Source organism: Micromonas pusilla (assembly GCF_000151265.4).
Source record: "Micromonas pusilla CCMP1545 genomic scaffold MICPUCscaffold_1, whole genome shotgun sequence".
NCBI classification, from domain to species: domain Eukaryota; kingdom Viridiplantae; phylum Chlorophyta; class Mamiellophyceae; order Mamiellales; family Mamiellaceae; genus Micromonas; species Micromonas pusilla.
In genome coordinates, this window is record NW_003315882.1 from 2,080,726 (window position 1) to 2,100,879 (window position 20,154).

General features: G+C 69.5%; 10 protein-coding genes across 10 annotated transcripts; 6 read left to right on the forward strand and 4 right to left on the reverse strand.

Annotated features, from left to right (window-relative positions):
* Nucleotides 1-1,487: 1,487 nt before the first annotated feature.
* Nucleotides 1,488-2,717, forward strand: MICPUCDRAFT_50864 (Drug/Metabolite transporter superfamily; the record flags this gene model as incomplete). The annotated part of the gene is made up of 1 exon (XM_003055230.1): nt 1,488-2,717. One exon carries the CDS (start codon nt 1,488-1,490, stop codon nt 2,715-2,717), a length of 1,230 nt encoding a protein of 409 aa, XP_003055276.1.
* Nucleotides 2,718-2,868: 151 nt separating this feature from the next.
* MICPUCDRAFT_5614 (uncharacterized protein) lies at nt 2,869-3,534 on the reverse strand (the record flags this gene model as incomplete). Its single annotated transcript, XM_003055752.1, has 1 exon — nt 2,869-3,534. A coding segment is annotated over one exon (666 nt), but the record flags the coding sequence as incomplete, so codon positions are not given.
* Nucleotides 3,535-5,810: 2,276 nt separating this feature from the next.
* On the forward strand, nt 5,811-6,260 carry MICPUCDRAFT_7222 (uncharacterized protein; the record flags this gene model as incomplete). Its single annotated transcript, XM_003055231.1, has 1 exon — nt 5,811-6,260. A coding segment is annotated over one exon (450 nt), but the record flags the coding sequence as incomplete, so codon positions are not given.
* A 102-nt stretch (nt 6,261-6,362) lies between these two features.
* On the reverse strand, nt 6,363-7,289 carry MICPUCDRAFT_12735 (uncharacterized protein; the record flags this gene model as incomplete). The annotated part of the gene is made up of 2 exons (XM_003055753.1): nt 6,363-6,431; nt 6,501-7,289. The coding sequence occupies 2 exons, from the start codon at nt 7,287-7,289 to the stop codon at nt 6,363-6,365; spliced, it is 858 nt and encodes a 285-aa protein (XP_003055799.1).
* A 187-nt stretch (nt 7,290-7,476) lies between these two features.
* Nucleotides 7,477-12,771, forward strand: MICPUCDRAFT_50868 (uncharacterized protein; the record flags this gene model as incomplete). The annotated part of the gene is made up of 3 exons (XM_003055232.1): nt 7,477-7,714; nt 7,992-9,708; nt 9,795-12,771. 3 exons carry the CDS (start codon nt 7,477-7,479, stop codon nt 12,769-12,771), a joined length of 4,932 nt encoding a protein of 1,643 aa, XP_003055278.1.
* Nucleotides 12,772-12,949: 178 nt separating this feature from the next.
* Nucleotides 12,950-13,726, reverse strand: MICPUCDRAFT_50869 (uncharacterized protein; the record flags this gene model as incomplete). The annotated part of the gene is made up of 1 exon (XM_003055754.1): nt 12,950-13,726. The coding sequence occupies one exon, from the start codon at nt 13,724-13,726 to the stop codon at nt 12,950-12,952; it is 777 nt and encodes a 258-aa protein (XP_003055800.1).
* Nucleotides 13,727-13,888: 162 nt separating this feature from the next.
* MICPUCDRAFT_50870 (uncharacterized protein) lies at nt 13,889-14,392 on the forward strand (the record flags this gene model as incomplete). The annotated part of the gene is made up of 1 exon (XM_003055233.1): nt 13,889-14,392. One exon carries the CDS (start codon nt 13,889-13,891, stop codon nt 14,390-14,392), a length of 504 nt encoding a protein of 167 aa, XP_003055279.1.
* A 513-nt stretch (nt 14,393-14,905) lies between these two features.
* MICPUCDRAFT_7662 (uncharacterized protein) lies at nt 14,906-15,376 on the reverse strand (the record flags this gene model as incomplete). The annotated part of the gene is made up of 1 exon (XM_003055755.1): nt 14,906-15,376. A coding segment is annotated over one exon (471 nt), but the record flags the coding sequence as incomplete, so codon positions are not given.
* A 908-nt stretch (nt 15,377-16,284) lies between these two features.
* MICPUCDRAFT_50872 (Multidrug/Oligosaccharidyl-lipid/Polysaccharide flippase superfamily) lies at nt 16,285-18,760 on the forward strand (the record flags this gene model as incomplete). The annotated part of the gene is made up of 4 exons (XM_003055234.1): nt 16,285-16,659; nt 16,847-17,068; nt 17,244-17,915; nt 18,110-18,760. The coding sequence occupies 4 exons, from the start codon at nt 16,285-16,287 to the stop codon at nt 18,650-18,652; spliced, it is 1,812 nt and encodes a 603-aa protein (XP_003055280.1). The 3' UTR covers nt 18,653-18,760.
* A 28-nt stretch (nt 18,761-18,788) lies between these two features.
* On the forward strand, nt 18,789-20,094 carry MICPUCDRAFT_50873 (uncharacterized protein; the record flags this gene model as incomplete). Its single annotated transcript, XM_003055235.1, has 2 exons — nt 18,789-19,664; nt 19,837-20,094. 2 exons carry the CDS (start codon nt 18,789-18,791, stop codon nt 20,092-20,094), a joined length of 1,134 nt encoding a protein of 377 aa, XP_003055281.1.
* Between the last annotated feature and the right edge of the window lie 60 nt (nt 20,095-20,154).

Below are 20,154 nucleotides of genomic sequence, written 5' to 3' on the forward strand. Positions count from 1 at the left end.
TATCTTGAGCACCCCCCCCGCCCTCCTCGCCCCCGCCGCCGCCCGGTCCCGCGGTCGAGTACGTCGACGTCGCGACGTTCGCCGGCGCGGACTGGCGCCGGGACTTGCGCGTCGTCGACGACGGCGGCGGCGGCGGCGCGTCTCAGCCCATCGGCGGATGGCTCTTGCGGCAGGGCGCGGCGTGGGGCAAGCCCGCGATCGGGTGCACGCTCGAGATTTTACGGCCGGACGCGGCGCGGACGGAGAAGTCCTCCCCGGAGTTCGCCGCGAAGGGCGCGACGTCGTGGCGCGTCGGCGAAGTCGTCGCGTTCGACGCGGAGACGGGTGAACATCACGTCACTTTTTTCGACGGCTCCGAGCTCAAGTGCTACCTGTTCCTCCAGCTCCTGCGGTACATCCCCACGAAGTTTATCCCTCTGGACATGAAGATCGAGCCCCCCGCCGATGAGGGCGGGATCGCGTTCGCGATGCCGCCCATCCCCGTCGGCTGCGGCGGCATGCGCGGCGTGCTGTTGCCCGGCGGCAAACGCGGCGAGGAGCTGGTTCGATACGCCGCGCCGCGGGCGGCGTCAACGCCCGGGGTCATGGCGGAGTTCACCGTGCCCGCGACGGAGTTTGAACGGCTCGGCGGGAAGGGCACCGCGAAGAAGTGGCGACAATCGCTGCGGCTCATCACCCCGACCGGGTATAAGCAGGGCGACACGATGGGGAAGTGGCTGCGGACGATCGGCGGGCAGACGGGGGACGGGAGCGTCGGGCGGCACATTGAAATTTTTTGGCCGAGCGACAACGCGTTCTACGGCGGCACGATCGCGTCGTATCGCAACGAGACGGGCGAGCACGAGGTGTACTACGACGACGGCGGGAAGGAGGTGTTACAGCTTTCGATGCAGACCGTGCGGTGGGGGCCGACGCCGCCGCCGGGCGCGCGGGAGAAGATGCTGGCGGAGGTGGAGGCGCAAAACGCGGCGGCGGCGGCGGAGAAGGGCAAGAAGAAGAGCGGCGGCGGCGGCGGTTCGAATCACCGCGTCGGTTCGAATTCCGCCGCCGCGGACGAGTGGATCGCGTGCGACACGTGCGGAAAATGGCGGCGCGTGCCCGAGGAGGTCGCGAAAGCGCTCGGACCCGACGCCAAGTGGCACTGCGGCGAAAACCCGAACGAGGCGTTCAGTAGATGCGAGGTCGACGAAGAAAAGTGGGAGGAGAAGGCGTGAGGCGAGAGGCGAGGCGAGGCGGGCGGACGCGCGGCGCCGCGACGAAAGACGTAGTGTAACAAATAACTAACTAGCAGCACGAGGGCGTCGCGCGCGGAGCGACGACGCCCTCGACCTTGTACCCGACGAACGAAACCGTTTGCCCACGACGAGCGCGGCGGCGACGGCGGAGACAGACAGGCCGACCTCTCGTCATCACGACTGGTCGGAATCCGAACAGCTGCAGCTTCGTAAAAAAGTCCGGCATCCGGAGCGCGCGTCGTCACTTCCGCGATGGGCGCGGACGGCGACGACGGCGACGGTCGTCGTCCGTCGTCGGTCGAGCTCGTCCCCGCGCGCGACGCGGAGGACGCGTCCGGAGATGAGGACGAGGAGTCCGCGCCGCTGGTGCCGACGCGCGGCGGCGGCGGCGGCGGCGGCGACGGCGACGGCGACGGCGACGGCGTCCCGGAAGAAGCGCGAGGATCTCTGTCCCCGCGCGCGCGAGGCATGGCCATCTACCTCCTCGGCGTCTTCTTCGCCTCGCTCACGGCTCTGTCCGTGCGTCTCATGCACGACGCCGGCGTCCCCGTGGACGTCGTCCTCCTCCTCCGCGCGATCGCCGGCCTCGCGCTCTGCGCGCTCGGGCTCCGCGCGAGAGCCGTGGAGCATCCCCTCGGACGCCGTCGCGGCGTCCTCGTCGCGCGCGGCGTCGTCGGCATGGCCGCGATCTACTGCTTCTTCGCGACGGCGGCGTACCTGCCCCTCGCGGACGCGTCCGTGCCGTCGTTCGTCTCGCCGCTCGTGACGACCATCGGCGCGGCCGCGGTGTTGAGAGAGAGGGTGCCCGCGATCGTGTGGGCGGCGTTTCCGGTGTGCGGCGTCGGCGCGCTCCTCGTGATCCAGCCGTCGTTCTTGTTCGGCTCCGACGCTCGCTCTCTGCGCGCCGTGGGCGTCGGATTCGGTGCGGCGCAGGCGCTGTTCGGCGGCGCGTCGAAGCTGTTCATACGCGTGTTATCCGGCGGGTTGAACGCTCGCGGCGGGGGAACGCATTCGCATTCGCAATCGCGTTCGCGTTCGGAGGCGTTCGCCGCGGCTGCGCCTGGGAACATCCAGAAAGAGCACCCGCTGACGATCATGCTCTACACGAACGCGGTGTGCCTCGTCGGGATGTCGCTGCTCGTGATGACGACCCCGTCCGCGCCGCATATCCATAAAAGCACGGCGACCGGCGCGTACCTCATGTTTTTATGGATCTCGTGCACGCTGACCGGATTCGGAGGACAGCTGTGCGTCACCGCCGCGTTGGGTCTGACGTCCGCGTCGAGCGTCATGCCGATGCACTACACGTCCGCGGTGTACGCCGCGGGCGCGGGGTACTTCATCTTAGGAGAGACGATCGGGTGGACGGAAGGGTTCGGGATCGCGCTGGTGATGGCCGGGTCGTTCGCGGCGTCCGCGGCGGCGTACCGCGAGGGCGAAGAAGAAAAAAAGAAAACGGCGGCGGCGGCGGCGGTCAAGTGACGTCGCCGCGCGTCGGATAGGATAGCGCATCGACAGCGATAGATCGCGTAGTCGTCGTAGTAGTCGTAGGTATGTATTAGAAAAGACTTCGCGTCGTCGTTCACGCCGTTCACGTCGCGTTTCTCTGCTTCCGGCGGTCGCCTCTGGACACGGCTTGGAAACCTTTTTGAATCTTGCTCAGCGATCGACTCGCGCCGCACGCTTGGCAACGGCAGTAGCTCAACCGCGTCGTTCCTTCCCTCACGAGCAGCGTGTCCGCGCTCTTGCACATGTTACAGATGACGTAATCGATGAAGTAATGCCGCAACACGCCCTCGAAAACCTTCGGAAGAAACCGCCCTTTCAAGATCAATCTGTTCTGTCCGTCCAGCGTCCCCGACGTCCCGAGCTCCGCCATGAGGTACTGAATCACGTGCTCCGGCGCTCGGTGCATCGCGTTGCAAATCTCCATGAGGTTCACGAACACCGTCTTCTTCGTGCCTTCGCGCAGGACTTGCGGGGGTTTGATGATCGTCTTCGTCTTCTCCGAGAGCGCCGGGTTCTTCTCGCGTAAGATGCCGAAGACGCGGCCGAGGAGCTCGTCGTAGTGGTAATCGCGCGTCGTCCCGTCCCAGGGCAGCCCCGATCCCGTCTTCGCGGCGGCGCCGTCGTCGCCGTCGCCGCCCTCCGCGTCGTCCTCGTCCTCGTCGACTTTCTTCTTCTTCTTTTTCTTCTTCTTCCCGAACTCGCCGTCGTCGCCGCCGGCGTCGTCGCCGTCGTCGCCGCCGTCCTTGTCCTTCTTGTCCTTCTTCTTTTTCTTTTTCTTCTCGCCGAAGTCGTCCACGGCGAGCTCGTCCATCTCCTCGGTCGCCTCCGCGACGCCGCCGTCCGCGTCGTCCGCGAGGGTCACCTTCTTCTTCTTTTTCTTCTTGAGGCTCGGATCGAAGTCCACCTGCGAGAGGGGGCGAGGGGGAGGCGGTCAGGTCAGACGACGCGCCGCGGCGATCGACCGACCGATCGATCGGTCGATCGCGCGTTCGAAAGGAAAACCTCGCGGCGCGCGCGCCGCCGCGAGACGAAAAGATGGACGCGACCCGCGGGCGGGCGCGGCCGATCGACGGCGACGACGATCGAGCGAGACGCACCTCGGGTTCGTCCTCCGGGTCCGCCATGTTCGGCGAGCGCGCGTGCGTCTCCGTGTGCGCGTCGAGTGCGAGCGCGCGCGCGAGAGTGCCATCGATCGCGGCGCGACTGCACCGCAGCGGTCTATCGTCAAAAGCCCTGCACTGCTCCGCTCGATCATCTTCAGGTTCAACTCCGCGTTTTTCACCCGTATCATGGTTTCAAAAGTTGACTCTAAGCGCCTTTCAACGCTCCGATGAAATCGAGGACAAAATCCGAGAGAGATCTGCCGACTCGCACGAACGAATGTAAGGTTTCGATGCCGCTGGCGAGCGCCCTCGCGTGACAACGGGCGACGCGGCACCCCCGTCGCCCCACGGCGACGCGATGGCGCCTCCGCGACAGAGGAATAGCGAGCGCGCGACGACCGCCGGCGGGTCTCCTCGCGCCGGCGCTCCCGCCAGTCTCGACGACGCGCTCAGACGCATCGACGCGCTCGAGGCGGAGAACGAAGCGCTCGCGGCGGAGATCGGCGCGCTGAAGAAGAGCGCGACCGCGCGCGCCGACGCCGCGCGACGCGCGGACGGCTCGTCGCCGTCGGCGGGGCGTGCGCGTGATCGCGAGCGCTCGGAGCTCGAGGAGCCCGCGTTCATGACGATGACGATGACGAGTCTGCTCGCGCGCGTTCGCCTTCTCGAAGAACGCGAAGCCGCGCGCGTCCCGATCCTCGAACGCTTCGTCGAGGAAGCGCCCGACGTCTTCAACAGGCACGTGCTCCCGCGGCTCGACGACGGCGACCTCGCGGTGCTCGCGATGGTGAACCAGAAGATGCGCGAGTTTGTGTTCGCGTCGCCCGTCGGCGACGTGAGGGACGTCGCGGCGGTGAGGAGACAGCTCGCGAGGGTGCGAAACTTCGTCGGGTCAGTAGGGAGGATGGCGTGGGCGAAGGAGCGAGGGTGTCCGTGGGACAAGGATACGTTCGAGTGCATCGCAGAGTTTGGGAACGTCGAGGTTGCGAAGTGGGCGAAGGAACGAGGTTGCGTGAGCGAACTTGACGTACATCCGGACCTTTGCTACAAAGCCGCTTCCGGCGGCCAACTGGAGATGTTGCAGTGGTTGCGAGCGAACGGCGCTCCGTGGGATGGGTTTAGGTGGAACGAGAAGACTTGCGCCGTAGCCGCGGAAGGCGGCCACCTGGAGGTGCTGCAGTGGGCACGCGCGAACGGCGCTCCGTGGGACTACATGACTTGCGCCCATGCCGCGCGTGGCGGCCACCTGGAGGTGTTGCAGTGGGCGCGCGCGAACGGCGCTCCGTGGGACGAGTCGACTTGCGCCTATGCCGCGGAAGGCGGCCACCTGGAGGTGCTGCAGTGGGCGCGAGCGAACGGCGCTCCGTGGGACGAGATGACTTGCCGCCTTGCCGCTTATGGCGGCCACCTCGAGGTGCTGCAATGGGCGCGGGCGAACGGATGCCCGTGGAACGTGTTCACTTGCGCCTGTGCCGCGAAAGGCGGCCACCTGGAGGTGCTGCAGTGGGCGCGAGCGAACGGCGCTCCGTGGAACAAGGAGACTTGCTATGCAGCCGTGGAAGGCGGCCACTTGGAGGTGCTGAAATGGGCGCGCGCGAACGGCGCTCCGTGGGACGATCTGATTTGCATCAATGCCGCGCTTGCCGGCCACCTGGAGGTGCTGAAATGGGCGCGAGCGAACGGCGCTCCGTGGGACGAGAGGACTTGCGCCGAAGCCGCGAAAGGCGGCCACCTGGAGGTGCTGCAGTGGGCGCGAGACAACGGCGCTCCGTGGGACAAGGAGACTTGCATGGAAGCCGTGCGTGGCGGCCACTTGGAGGTGCTGCAATGGGCGCGCGCGAACGGATGTCCGTGGGACAAGAAGCATTGTGCTGATCGCGCGGTGAACCGCCCGGAAGTGTTTGAGTGGATACGGCAGTCAGTCCCTCTCACGCAGAAGATCGAGTACCTTCGATCGTACGAGGAGAAGAAGAGCATGCTCATGGACCTCGTGCACGCGGTGAAGGGGCTGACGTTGGTCTTCGTGGAGACGGAAACCGGCGTGGATCAGCTCGAGGATTGGCTCAGCCGAGAGGGCTTCCCGAGCACGAGCATCCACGGCTACCGCACGCAGCAAGTGCGCGAATACGCGCTCAATTCCTTCAGGAGCGGGCGGACGCCCATCCTCGTCACGACGGACGTCGCCACGCTCGGGCTCGACGATGTCCCTCACGTCTCGCACGTCATCAATTTCGATCTCCCCTCGAACATCGATGGGTACGTGCACCGCATCGGACTCACGGCAAGGGCGGGGAATAAAGGGCTCGCGACCGCGTTCTTCACGGACAAGGACGCCGGGCTCGCGCGGCCGTTGAGAAGGATCTTGTCCGAGGAGGTGCAGGAGGTGCCGGACTTCCTCTACAAGTTCATATCTTACCCGAAAGGGTGGTCTTGGTTGGATGATAGCCTACAGTAGTTGGATGGTAGCCTACTACCCTAGTCATGCCGTACGACACACCTACACCTACTCCTACGACTATCTCACGACGCTCGGGTCCCAACAGTACTTCTCCGCGCCGTCGCCGTCGCCCATCGCGTCCATCGCCTCCAGCGCGTCGCGCGCCTCTCCGCCCCCGCCGACGGCGCCGGCGGCGGCGTCCATCCGGTCGACGACGTCCGACGCCCGCTCGAGCGACGCGTTCTCCTTCGCGCGTTCCGGCGTCGCGCTCTTCGGCAGCACCGCCACACCTCGACGCAGCGCCCACGCGATCAAACACGTCGCGGGGGCGCATCGAAAGGCCATCGCCGCGCGTTTCACCGCGGCGTCGTCGATCAACGCGCCGACGCCGAGCGGCGAATACGCGACGACGGCGATATCGCGTTCCCGGCAAAACGCCGACGCCTCGCGTTGCGGGCACCGCGGGTGAAACTCGATCTGGTTCACCGCGGGCTTGACCGACGCGTGCGCGAGCAGCTCGGTCATGTGATCGATCGTGTAGTTGCTCACGCCGATCGCGCGGCATTTCCCCGCCGCGAGCGCGCGCTCCATCGCGTCCCACGTCTCTCGTCTCGCGACGCGGTGCGCGGCGCGATCGTCCGGAGACGCCTTCGCCGCCGCGGGCCAGTGCACGAGGAGCAAGTCGAGCGCGTCCACGCGCAGCCGCGAGAGCATGCCGTCGATCGCGCGCGGGGTTTTCTCGCGTCCCATCTCCTTCGGGGCGATCTTGCTCGTGATGAAGACGCGCTCGCGCGGGAACGACGACGACTCGATCGCGTCTCCTACGGCGGCTTCGTTGTTGTAACACGACGCGGTGTCGACGTGGAGGACGCCGGCGTCGCCGATCGCGTCCATCGCGGCGTGGACGCATCGCACGAGGACGTCGCCGCCGATGCGGTGCGTGCCGAGACCGATCCTCGGCATGTGCACGCCGGGGGCGATCTCGATGGACGCGGAGACGGGCATCTCGCGTCGCGTGGCTCACGGCTGTGGGCACCCGGGCGACGGTCCGCTCTTGCGGCGCGATGCCTACCGCGCGCGCGGAGGCGTCTCCGCTCGCGCGAACTCTCGCGCTTGCGTCAGCGCGGCGTACGCGAACCCCAGGGAGAGGACGTACACGGACGCCTGCGACCAGGATCGCGGCGGCCAGTGCATGACGCGCGCGCTCGCGAGTGTGGACTCTGGCTCGCAGAGCGTGGGATCTGACGACGACGACAGGAGTTTCGCGCCGCGTCGTCGTTGTTCGCTCCGGCGAACGAAGAGACGACGCCACAGCGGAGGGCGCCGGGCCGCGGGGATGGGGAACCAGCTGAGCGCCCCCCCGCGCGTGCAGCCCGGGGAGCTCCTCGCTTCGGATGTCCCGAACCTCGTGTACAAGGACAGCCTCGGAGGTGCGTCGTGGCGCCTCTCGTCGGCGTTCGGTCGCGCGCGCGACGTCGCATCTCGTCTCGTCCGCGCGTTCATTCAAACGCCGAGGCGGCGTCGGCGGCGTCTTCGTCGTCCCCGCCGCGTCCATCATCATCGCGGACGCGCTCTGTTCCCTCCCGCGCGCTCGTCCCCCCCTCGCGCGACGCCGAACCCGAACCCAACTCGCACCGCGCGCGTCCGACACCCCCCTCCTCCCTCCCCTCCCTCCCTCCCTCCGCGACGTTCGTCGAATCTCGCCAGGCGGACGTTTCCTCAAGACTTTCCTCGTCCGCCACGACGAGCCCGGCACCTCCGGCGGCGGCGGCCTCGTCGTCGTGAAAGCCTACCTCAAACGCGGGTCCCCGGACGCGCTCTCGCGCGAAGAGATCGAGACGCACGCGAAGAACCTCCGGACGTCGCGCGAGCGTCTGCTCTCGCCGCCGCCGACGCTGCCGCACTGCGCGCCGTTCGCGCGCGAACTCGAGACGGACAGAGCGTTGTACTTGATGCGCCAGTACGCGCACGGCACGCTGTACGACCGCCTCTTCACCCGGCCGTTCCTCTCGCGCGTCCAGAAGAAGTGGATCGCGTTCCAGCTGCTGCACGCGCTGAGCGAGTGCCACGAGCGCGGCGTCGTCCACGGGGACGTCAAGTGCGAAAACGTGTTGCTCACCTCGAGAGGGTGGGCGTTCCTCGCGGACTTCGCGACGTTTAAGCCCGGGTCGCTGCCCGCGGATAACCCCGCGGATTACTCGTATTACTTCGACACGGGCGGACGAAGGCGGTGCTACGTCGCCCCGGAGCGGTTCCGCGACGGCGGCGGGGATCGAACCGGCGGCGGCGCGACGCCCGCGGCGGACGTCTTCTCCCTCGGCTGCGTCTTCGGCGAGCTCTTCCTCGACGGCGCCGCGACGTTCGACTACTCGCAGCTCCTCGCGTATCGACGCGGGGAGTTCGACCTTCGCGCGGCGCTCGCGCCCGTGGGAGACGATGACGTCGTGGACATGATCGCGGAGATGTGCGCGAGGGACCCGGCGGCGCGACCGAGCGCGAAGGCGTGTCTCGACGCGCGATCGAAGCGCGGGGGTTTTTTCCCCGCGTATTTCGACGCGTTGCACGACTTTTGCGGAGGGTTGCTGACCGCGGACGCGGACGAGGTGGCGGCGGAGGTGAGACGCGCGTTCGATCCGCTCATGGCGGCGATCGTCGAGGAGGAGTGGAGGAAGGATGGAGGCGGCGGCGAGACTGCTTCCCGCGCGACGCCGTCGCCGCGGAGTGTCGCGCCGTCTCTGAAGGAATTTGACGGCGGCGGCGACGGCGGCGAAGACGCCGACGAGGAGAAAGAGTCGTCCATGGCGGGGTTGATGGCCGACATCTCGAACCTCGCGGTCACGAGCGACGCCGGCGGCGGCGGCGACGGCGGCGACGACCTGTTCGCCGCGTCGCGGTCGGTCGATTCGCCGTCCGCCTCCGCCTCCTCCTCCTCCCGCGCCGGCGCCGGCGCCTCCCCGCTCGACGCCGTCGCCGCCGCGGGCGCGACGTGCCCCGGCGCCGCGCTCGTCGCGTCGCTCGTCTGCGCGACCCTCCGCGGCGCGTCGTCGCCGTCCGCGCGGCGCGCGTTGCTAAAACTCCTCGCGCGCGTCGCGGCGGTCGCGGACGACGACGCGCGTTTGCAAGTGATCGTGCCGCACGCGATCGACCGCGTCGGCGACACCGCCGCCGTCGTCCGCGCCGCGGCGGTGAAGACGCTCGCGTCGACGCTGCCGAGGGTGAGATCGCACCCGGCGTCGGACGCGAAGGTGTTCCCGGAGTTCATATGGCCGTCCCTGAGCGGGCTCGCGAGGGACCGGGAGGAGAGCGTGAGGGTCGCGTACGCCGCGGCGCTGGCCGCGCTGGCGAGCGCGAGCGAACGGTTTTTACGACGCGGCGGCGGCGGCGGCGGGAGCGGCGACGAGGAAGCCGCCGCCGCCGAGGTCGCGTCGTTCGAGGACGATCTCGCGGGTCTACGCGACGTCGTTCGCGGGATCGTGCTCGATTACCTGACCCCGGACGGCGCGCCCGGAGACTATCGAAACGACGCGGCGGCGGTTCCGGCCGCGCGGACGGCCCGTCCACGCGCGCGGCGCTGCTCTCGGACGCGCCCGCGCTCGCGTCGTTCTTCGGCCGGGCGGACGCGAACGACTTTCTGTTGCCGCTTTTGATCACGTGCCTCAACGACCGCGCGTGGTCGCTGCGCGCGACGTTCTTTCGGCGGATCGCGTCCGTCGCGAGTTTCGTGGGACGGGAGCCGTGCGAGGCGTTCTTGCTGCCGTGCATCGAGCGGTGCCTCTCCGACGCGAGCGACGTCGTCGTCGCGAGAGCGTTGGAGTGCCTCGGCGATCTCGTCGCGCCGCCCGAAGAAGCCTCCGTCGACGAAAACGTTCCGCCGGGGAGCGTCGCGTTCGCCGCTTCCTCCGCGCCGCCGATGATTCTCCAGAAACGCTCCATCGTCGCCGCGGTAAAGCGCGCGGCGCCGGCGACGTTACACCCGTGCGCGTCCGTGCGCGTCGCGGCGACGCGGTTCGTCGCGCGCGCGTGTCGACGCTTGGGACCCGCGGACGTCTTCGCGAGCGTATTGCCACACGCGACGCCGTTCCTGTCTGAAAATTTCGCGAAGTGCCCTGGCCCCGCGCTGTCTGGGCTCCTCGCGGACGAGTCGACGCTGCGCGCCGCGCTGAGAACGCCGCCGCGGCGGCGCGCGTTCGACGCCGCCGTGGACGCCGCGGCGGGGATCTACCGCGGCGAGACGGCGACGCCGTCGGACGACGACGACGCGTCGATGGACCCGGAGGCGGCGAGGGAAGAGAGGCGCGCGCTCGCGGCGCTCGCGACGTACGTCCAGAGCTTCGCGGGCGCGCGGAGGGCGCAGGACGCGGAGACGCCGGCGTCTATCGTGTGCGGCGGGCTGACGCGAGAGGCTGTCGCGGCGGCGGCGCGCGGCGGCGGCGGCGGCGGCGGTGGCGCGGACCTCGGAGGGTCGGCGGACGCGCGCGGGTCGACGAACCCGCTCGATGGGATGATGAGCATGAACCCTCTGAACCTTCACGACCCTTCCTCGCGCGGTCTCGACGCCGCCGCCGCGACGCCGAGCGACGACGGCGGGGCGTTTTCGTACGCGTCCCCGGGGGGACTCGGCGGGTTCGGCGCCGCCGGGTCGGGGATGCAGTTTTCGTCGTTCTTCGAAGACGCCGCGAGCGCGAGCGCGGGCGGCGGCGGCGACGCGAAATCGGCGGGCGCGGGCGGCGGCGGCGCGGACCTCATCGACGACGACGCGTGGGCGGCGGTCTTCGGCCCGCGGTCGCCGCCGCTGGTGCCTCCGGGCGCGCGCGCGCCGCCGCCGCCGGTGGGGCACCTGTACGGCGGCGGCGGCGCGGCGACGGCGAAAGAAGCCCCGTCGGCCGCGAAGGGGCACGCGCGCACGTCCTCGGGCGCGGATTTCGTCGCGGAGGAGAACGGCGAAGACAAACCGTCGATCGTCGCGGGTGAGTACGCGTCCGGGACGACCGGAGACGCGTGGACTCCGCGCGGCGTCCTCGTCGCGCACCTCACGGAACACCGCGGCGCGGTGAACGCCGTCGCGGCGTCGGACGACGGCGCGTTCTTTGTCACCGGGAGCGACGACGGATGCTTAAAGGCGTGGGACGTCGCCAACGCGGAGCGGGACGCGTTCTTTCGGTCGAGGGCGACGTACGGAGGGCATCGCGCGGGGGCGTCCGCGTCCGCGTCCGCGTCCGACGCGGCGTGCAAAATCACCGCGGCGGCGGCGTTATCAGACGACGGCCACACGATCTGCTCCACCGCGGACGACGGCAGCGTGCACGCGTGGCGCGTCGAGCTCGCGGCGGGCTCGGGCTCGGGCTCGGGCTCGGGACCCCCGGGGTCCCGGCCCGCGAGCGCGAGCGAGGTGGCGCGCGCGTCCCCGAACGAGGGCGCGTGCTCCGCGGTGATTAAACTCTCCGCCAACGTCGCGTGCGTCGCGACCGAACGCGGCGGCCTCCGCGGCTGGGACCTCCGCGCGCCTTTGCGCGGCGACCGCGACCGCGGCCGCGGGACTCTCGGTAACGCGTTCGCGGTCGACGTCCCGCCGCGGCTCGGCGCGGTGACCTGCGTCGTCGCGGAAGCCGGCGCGTCGCCTCGGTGGACGTGCCACGGGACCTCCGCGGGCGCGTTGTGCCTCGTCGACGCGCGGTTCGGTCTCTCCGTCGCGGAGTGGCGGCACCCGCACGGCGCGTATTCGCGCGTGGACGCGATCGCTCTCGGCGTGGACGGCGTCGGCGCGGGCCACAAGAACGACGCGGCGCTCGTGTGGGCGGCGGCGGGCGGGGACGAGCTCGCGCTGTGGGACGTCGGCGTCGGCGCGTGCCGGAGAGTCGCGCGGGTGCTGCGGCCGCCGTCGGAGACGACGGCGCGGACGATGCCGAGCAGTTTGCGTCGCGGCGGGAGGCTGACGCGCGCGGCGGCGACGTGCGGCGATCCTCGCGCGTGGGCGAAGGCGAAGGCTGGCGGCGGCGGCGGGGTCGAAGGCGGTGGCGGCGGCGGCGGAGACGAAGACGGCATGCTCGATTTCCGCGTCGACGACTTGAAGGAGACGACGGGCGCCCCCCGGAGCGAAGGCGCGCGGTGCCTCTTTTCGCTCCCGAACGGCGCGCTCCTCGCCGGCGGCGGCGACGCGTGCGTGCGTCTGTGGTGCCCGCTCGAGCCCGCGCGCGGGCGCGTCGTGCACGGCCCGCTGGGGCGGAACGATCGACCGAAGCACGAGGAGGTGTACGCGTCGAATTTACCCGTCGCGCAGGAGCGTCCGTCGGCGAGCGCGGAGGCTGCGGCGGCGGGGGCGGGGCTCCGGGCCGGCGGCGACGGCGGCGTCGCGGAGGCGATCGCGTCCGCGGCGGGGCGGCACGACTGTCACAGGGACGCGGTGCTCGCGATGTGCGTCACCGGGTTCGGGACGGGGAGGGTGCTCGTCACCGGCGGAAGGGACGCCGCCGTGAAGGTGTGGAAGTGACGACGTAGCTAGAACGTTTGCAAACGTTTGACGAGGAAATTTTAGAAGGACCGAACGCCGAACCGAACGCTTCGTGCCGCGCGTTGTAAAAGTCGTGCCTTCGCGCACCACAAGAGGGAAGGGTACTAGCTATCGACAAAACAAATGTAACGCATTATCACAAAGCGTTACGATACGATCACGCGGCGTTCGGATCCCCGCGCCCGCCGCGGCGTCCGCCGAAGAGGTAGTTGTACAACACGTACATCAGAAGGACGTTCATGAGCACGCGGACGATCATGGCGGCGCCGCCCATGCCGTATCCCATGCCGTACCCCCATCCCCCGAACGACGGCATGAAGAAGAACGACGGCATGAAGCCGACGCCGGTCGCGCCGGTTCGCGGCGGGCGGGACGCGCCCGCGCCCGCGCCGACGCCGCCTCCCATCACGCCGCCGCCGACTCCTCCTCCTCCCATGGATCGCGCCGCGGACGGGCGGAACGAGCTGCCGCCCATGCGTCCGCCGCTGCGTCCGCCGCCGCGTCCCGCGAGCGCGGGGGACGCGTCGAAGAGCGCGATGACCGACGCGAGCGCGAGCGCGGCGACGACGCGCCGCGCGCGAAGAAGGTTCGACGCGAACGTCTCCAGAGCGTCCTTCGCCGCGGCGCGGACGGCGACGACGTCGACGCGCGGCGGGGAGGACGCGGTCGCGGACACGGACGCGCGCCGCCGCCCCGGGACTTCCTCGCCGGAGACGACGCGGACGATGCGCGATCTCGACGGGTCCTCGTTCACGGCGCGCGCGCGGACGGAGACGACGACGCGCGTCGACGTCGTCGCGTCGGCGTCGCCGGTAGATCCCCTCCTGCTACGAGTAGGGATCTGGGACGCGCGGTGGATCCGGGACGAGAGCGCGCGCGCGCGCGCCGCGGACGGCGCGACCGCGCCGCGCGTGGATGCGATCACGACGGGCATCGCGACGGGTTTCGCGCTGGCGTCGGGCGTCGCGCGGCGGGAGAGTGGCGCGGCGTCGAGACGACGGCCGGCGAGGGCCCACGATTTATTAATCCTTGTCCTCGCTGGCAGTTCTCGCGGCGAATCTTCCATGACACGTTTACACGTGTCAGCCACTTCGAGATGCGCGCGGTCGCGGTCGCGGTCGCGGGCCGACCGCCGACGCACGTCGCGTCCCCGCGCGCGCTCACGCGCGCGCGCGGGTCCATCGCGCGGCCGCCGCGCGCGACGGAGAAGGACGCGGACGCGGACGCGCCCCTCTCCGCGCGCGTCGCCGCGCCGGACGTGAAGAAAAAGAAAGACGTCGACGACGACGACGACGCGTCGATCGCGGCGTCGATGGCGGCCGCGCGCGCGTGCGAAGCCTCCGGGATGTCCCCCGGCGCGGGCCTCTCCTCCGCGGAGGACCAGGCCGAGGCCGCGTTCGCGGACATGATCAACACGACGGTGGACGTCACCGGCGAGGCGCTGGACGCGGACGCGCGCGCGAGGCTCGCGGAGGGGGGGCGCATGGACGGCGCGTCGACGAGCAGGAAGAGCGGCGGGATGTGGAGCGACGTTCGAGATTTGTTCGGCGCGTTGGGGAAGGGCGCGCACATCGTGCGGCAGAAGAACGGAAGGGTGTGACGCGACGACGAGCCGGCGACGGAACGAACGACGCCAGCCGCGCGCCCTCGTCGATCGCGTCTGATGAGAACCTGTGCTAGACTAGACCGCCGCGGGATGTTTATCCACGAGCCACCGCCCGGAGCGCGGCGACGGCCGACGCGTCTCCCCTCTCGCCGTCTCCGGCGGCGCCGCCTTCGCCGCCTTCTCCTCCTTCTCGAGCTCGCGCAGCGCATCCTCCGCGCGGCGAAGCGCCTCTCTCGCGCTCGGGCGTCGCGCCGCGTCGAGGTCGAGCATCGCGTTCGCGAGCGACGCGAGTTTCTCGCCGTGCGTCTCCGGCTCGAGCGGCGCGTACGCGCCCTCTGCGACCGCGCGAAACACGTCCTTCACGCTCGGCGCCGTCGCCGCCGCCGTCTTCTTCTTCTTCTTCTTCTTCCTCATCCTCTCTTTCGTCGTCGTAACGTCCCCATTCGCGCCGTTACTCCTCCGCGCGTCGTTCTCCCTCCCTCTACTTCCGTCGACACTTTTTTCGTCGAACGGCGACCGCGACGACGCGAGCTCGTACAGCAGACACCCCAGGCTCCACACGTCCGCGGCGAGTCCGTACCCCCCTCCCCTCACCACCTCTGGGGCGAGGTAGAACGGCGTCCCGACCTTACTCCTGAGCGGCCTCGCGTCGTCGGCGTCGGGCACGCGCACCGCGAGTCCCAGGTCCGCGAGTTTGACGTCCGCGAACGACGACGACGACGACGACGAGTCGCAGTCGCCGAGCAAAACGTTCGCGGGCTTGACGTCTCGGTGCGCGATCCCGCGCGCGTGGAGGTGCGCGAGGCCGCGCGCGACGCCGCGGAAGATGGTCCACACGTCGCGCGCGCGAAAGCGCTCGCGCGCTCGCCGTCGCCGGCGTATCGCTCCTCGCAGGTCGCCGCCGCGCGCGAGCGGGAAGATCATCACGAGCGCGTCCTCGGACGCGAACGCGTCGAGGAGGAAGACGACGTTGTCGTGTCGAGGCAGCGACGCGCAGAGGTTCAGCTCGCGCGCGCATCGCTCGCGCTTCTTCGCGGAGTGTCCGGTCGTGTCGACGCGCTTGACCGCGACGGCGACGCCGTCCGCGCGTCGCGCGCCCTCGAACACGCTCGCGTACCCGCCCTTCCCGATGCGGCGCGCGTCGGCGATGTCGTAGAGGCGCGGCAGGTCGCGCATCGCGCGCGGGAGCGGCGGCGACGACGACGACGACGACGACTTTTTCTTTGTCCTCGCGTCGTCGTCGTAGCTCGTCGTCGTCGTCGCTCGCGATGCGGCGGCGGCGACGCGCGCGTCGCGATCGCCCGCCGCGCGCGCGTCCCTCTCCGTCGTCGTATCGCACGACGTCGAGCCCGCGCTCGCGATCGGCGGGCGGTTCGGGGAATCGTGCGGCGACGACGGCGCCGCTTTCGTCGCGCGGCGAGCCGAGCGCTCGACGCGGAGAGGCCGCGCGTCCGAGGACGACGCCATCGATCAATCAGATCCTCGTCTTCGTCTTCGTCCCGCGCGCGCGCGTTCTCGCGTTCTCGCGCGCTCGCGCTCTCGCGTTCTCGCGCTGTCTCCGTCGCCTTCGCTCACTCCTGGCGCTGATATCTTCGACGCGGCATGGCGCGACGCGTGCGGCGCGCGCGGCGGTCTCGCGACGCGAACGCCGCGCGAGACGCGTTGACCTTTTTTTGGCAGCGCGCGCCGGTTCAGGTCGCCAAACGCGACCGATGAAGAATCGAAACTGAATCCGATCCGTCGCATTTGCGTTTGAACGAACCGCGGAGCGCTGCCGTCCGCGGAACGCTCGAGCGCGTCGACCTACGGCGGGGATGAATCACCGCGCGCAGCCCCGGGCGCGCGTCCGCCGCCGTGGAGCCGCCGTGGAGCCGCCAAATCCCGACATGCCGCCCGCGGTGGCGCCGACGCACGGCGTCACGCGCGGGCAACCCAACACGTCGGACACGAACAAGCTGCGACGGCCGTCGCGCGCGGGCGCGGGCGCGCCCGTCGTCTCTCGGGGGAAACCCGCCGCGCCCTTCGACGCGTTCGCCACGGCGAAATCGCGTCGCGCCGCCGCGCTCCCGATCGGCGCCGCGTCGTTCCTAAACCCTAAGCCGTCGCACGTGGCGCGGAGCTCTCCGGACGGGAAGCTCGCGCGCGACGGGGGGCTCGGCGGCGACGACGACGACGTCGTCGCGAGGGCGTCGCTGCTGCCGCGCGCGGCGATGAGCGTGGAGCCCGCGACGTCGATCTCGGCGTCCGGCGACGAGAATCAGGTGCGTTCTATACACTGGTTCCCATACGACCGCGTTGGCGTGGTGAACGCCGATCCTTAAGGACTTTTCCCGGCGCATCTCTCCGCACACCCCTCGCTTTCAATCCCCGACCGCGACGCCTTTGAACGCCCACTGACGCCTTTGAACTCCACCCCGCCATCGCTTTGTATGGAACGACCCTCATCAGTCCGCGACGCACGCGCTGCAGGTCTTCCTCATCGAGCTCGGACTCATCGCGATGGGGATCGTGGACACGCTGCAGGTTGGCCACGTCAGCGACACCGCGCTCGCGGCGGCGTCGCTGGGAGGCACGATGACGTGGCTCGTCGTCGTCACGATGAACGGCCTCGTGGGCGCGCTCGATCCGTTGACGTCGCAGGCGCGTCCCGTCCGTTTCTATCTCACACTGGTCCCCGTACGACCGCGTCGGCGTTGTGGACGCCGTTCCTTAAGGACTTTGCCGGGCGATTCTCTCCGCCCACACCTCGCTTTCAATCCCCACCCTCGGCGCCTTTCGACTCGGACTGACGCGCCTTTGAACTCCACCCCGACGTCGCTTCGCGCGGACCGTCGGCGGCTCTCAGGCGCACGGCGCGAACGATTTCGACGCGGTGAAAAAACATCTCCGCTCGGGCGTCCGCGCGGGGTGCTTCCTCGCCGCGTGCGCGGCGTGCGCGCAGTTCATGGCGCACCCGCTCTTCACGCTGTGCGGGCTGCCGCCGCTGCACGCGGCGGCGGCGGCGGGGTACTGCCAGATCGAAGCGTGGGGGATGCTTCCGGTTGTTTTATTTCAGACGTTTCGGTTGTCGCTCTCGGGGACGAATCTCTTCGCGCCGCTGGTGTACGCGATCGTGCTCAGCAACGTCGCGAACGTCGCGATGAACGACGTCCTCATCTTCGGGAGTGAAGGCGTTTTGGGTTCGATGTTGACGCCGTTCTTAGGCGGCGGCGTGATCCCCGCGATGGGACTCGATGGCGCGGCGTGGGCGACGACGGCGTCGCGGTGGATTCTTTTGGCGTCGCTGCTTCTCTTCGCGCGGAAGCCTCTGGCGAAACGCGACGCGTTTCGAGGGCCTCTGCACCGGAGAGGCGACGTGGCGTCCGCGGCGACGCTCATGCGGCAGGGCTTGCCGATCGGCGGGCAGATGTTGCTCGAGTTTGGCGCGTTCGCGACGATGCAGATCTTCGCCGGTCGGTGCGGCACGACGGAAGCCGCGGGACACGCGATCATTCAGGCGCGTTCTATTTTCACACCGGTCCCCATACGACCGCGTCTGCGCGGTGCACGCCGTTCCTTAAGGAAGGACTTTTCTTCCCGGCGCGCGTTTCTCTCTGCCCACCCCTCGCTGTCAATCAATCCCGACGCGCCTCGACGCCTTCAACTCCATCACCTGACGCCTCACGACTCCGCCCCGACGTCGCCTCGCGCGGAACCGCCCTCTGCCCTCAGTGCCTCACGGACATCTCGTACGTCCTCCCGCTCGCGCTCGGCGCCCTCGGCGCGGTGCAAGTCGGTCAGAACGTGGGCGCGGGCGATCAGGATGGCACGAACAGCGCCGCGCGCGTCGCCATCGTCCGCGGCGCGATCGCGGTCGGCATCAACGCGATCATCTTCGTCGCCCTCGGGCGGAACATCTGTTGGTGGTTCACCGACGACGCCGCCGTGCACGCGGTGGCGGTGGCCATCTTACCCGTCATCGCCGTCTACCAGGCCGCGGACGGCCTGCGCGTCGTCGGCGGTGGGTGCCTGCGCGGCGTCGGGATGCTGCGGGAGATGATCGCCGCGGATTTCATCGGGTTTTGGTGTCTCGGGATACCGTGCGGGGCGTGGCTGTGTTTGGGGACGACGTGGAAGGTGTACGGGCTGTGGTGGGGGTTCGCGTTCGGCGTCGTCGTCGTCTTGTGGCCCATCTTGCGGCTAGCGTGGAGAGTGGGGGAGGATAAGCCCGTGGAGAGGTTCGACGGGGGGGCGGTGGGGCCGAGGGCGGCGTGACGTGACGGGGGGATGGGGCCGTCGTTATTAGCGTCAACGCGCGAGCGAGCTCGCGCGTTGACGACGAGTAATAACTTACGAAGGTAATATTAGGTCATTGTGTTCGACTCGCGATCGATCACAACGCGCGCCGCGCATGGCGTCCCACCACGCGGGCGGCGTCGCCGACGAGACGCTCCCGCTGCTCGCGAAGCCCGCAGCGGGGGCTTCCTCCGCGTGGCACGACGCGGGAACCTTCGGCGGCGCGAGCGCGGGCGCGAGCGCGGACGCGTCGTCGTCGTCGTCGTCGTCGTCGTCGTCGTCGTCCCTCGCGTTCGACCCGCTCGACCACCTGTCCGTCCTCGCGTGGATGTTCTACGACGTCGCGTGGACGCAGGAGTGGAAACACGTCCTGTGGCCGTTCCTGCTCACCGCGGCGTGCTTCACGCACGCAATCTTCCTCGCGAGGAACGACGCGATGGAGTTCCCGCACGCGTGCGCGACCGCGGCGTGGCTCGTCGGCGGCAACGGCGCGTGGACGTACATGGATTACCATCCCGGAATCGCGTCGGACTCGACGAAGCTCGCGGCGTGGCGCGCCGCCGCGATTGGATTTCTCGCGCTGCCCATCGCGATCGAGGCGTTCGTGTTGGCGAGGATACGACGGCGTCAGCGTGGCGCGGGCGGCGGCGGCGGGGGAGGGGGTGGGGGGAAGAAGGGCGCGATGTACGAGAGGCGTAAAGCGGCGGCGGCGGCGGCGTCGGTTTCGGCGGAGAAGCCGCCGCCCGCGACCGCGACCGCGACCGCGACCGCGGGCGTCGTCGCGGGAATGACGGACGCGTTCACCGCCTCCGCGATCGCCGCGTGGGCGGCCGTGGACCTCGTGAACTTCCTCACGGAGATACGCGACGGCCGCGACGGCGGCCAGGACGTCGGCGCGAGCGTCGCGGACGCGGCGTCGTGCGCGGCGTGGGCGGCGCTCGCCGCCGTCGTCGTCGCGCAGACGGCGTATTTCCTCTGGCGCAGATATAAGGTGCGTTCTATACACTGGTTATCATACGACCCCGTTCGCGTGGTGAACGCCGATCCTTAAGGACTTTCGCCGTCGTCTCTCTCCGCCCACCCCTCGCTTTCAATCCCCGCCCTCGGCGCCTTTCAACTCCACCTGACGCCTTTCAACTCCACCCCGACGTTCGCTTGTATAGAACGGCCCTAATAACCTTATCGACGATCGATCGGGGACGGCCTTCGCGCTCGCGCTGTTCGGCTGGGCGATCGCGAGCGCGGTGGGGGACGCGGGGCAGAGGTTCGCGGCGAGCGCGCAGCGCGCGGAGGCGTTGTTCGCGGCGCCGAGCTCGGGGGAGAACGGAAAGTGGTGGAAATCGTGGATCATCCTCGTCGCCGCCGCGCCGCTCGCGGCGGGGCTCGCGCGGTGGGCGGTCGCGCGGGCGACGACGAGATAGTATAACCTCATCGGGGGAACCTTAATAGTGGCGCGACGTAGACTGTAGTGGTGGTGGTGT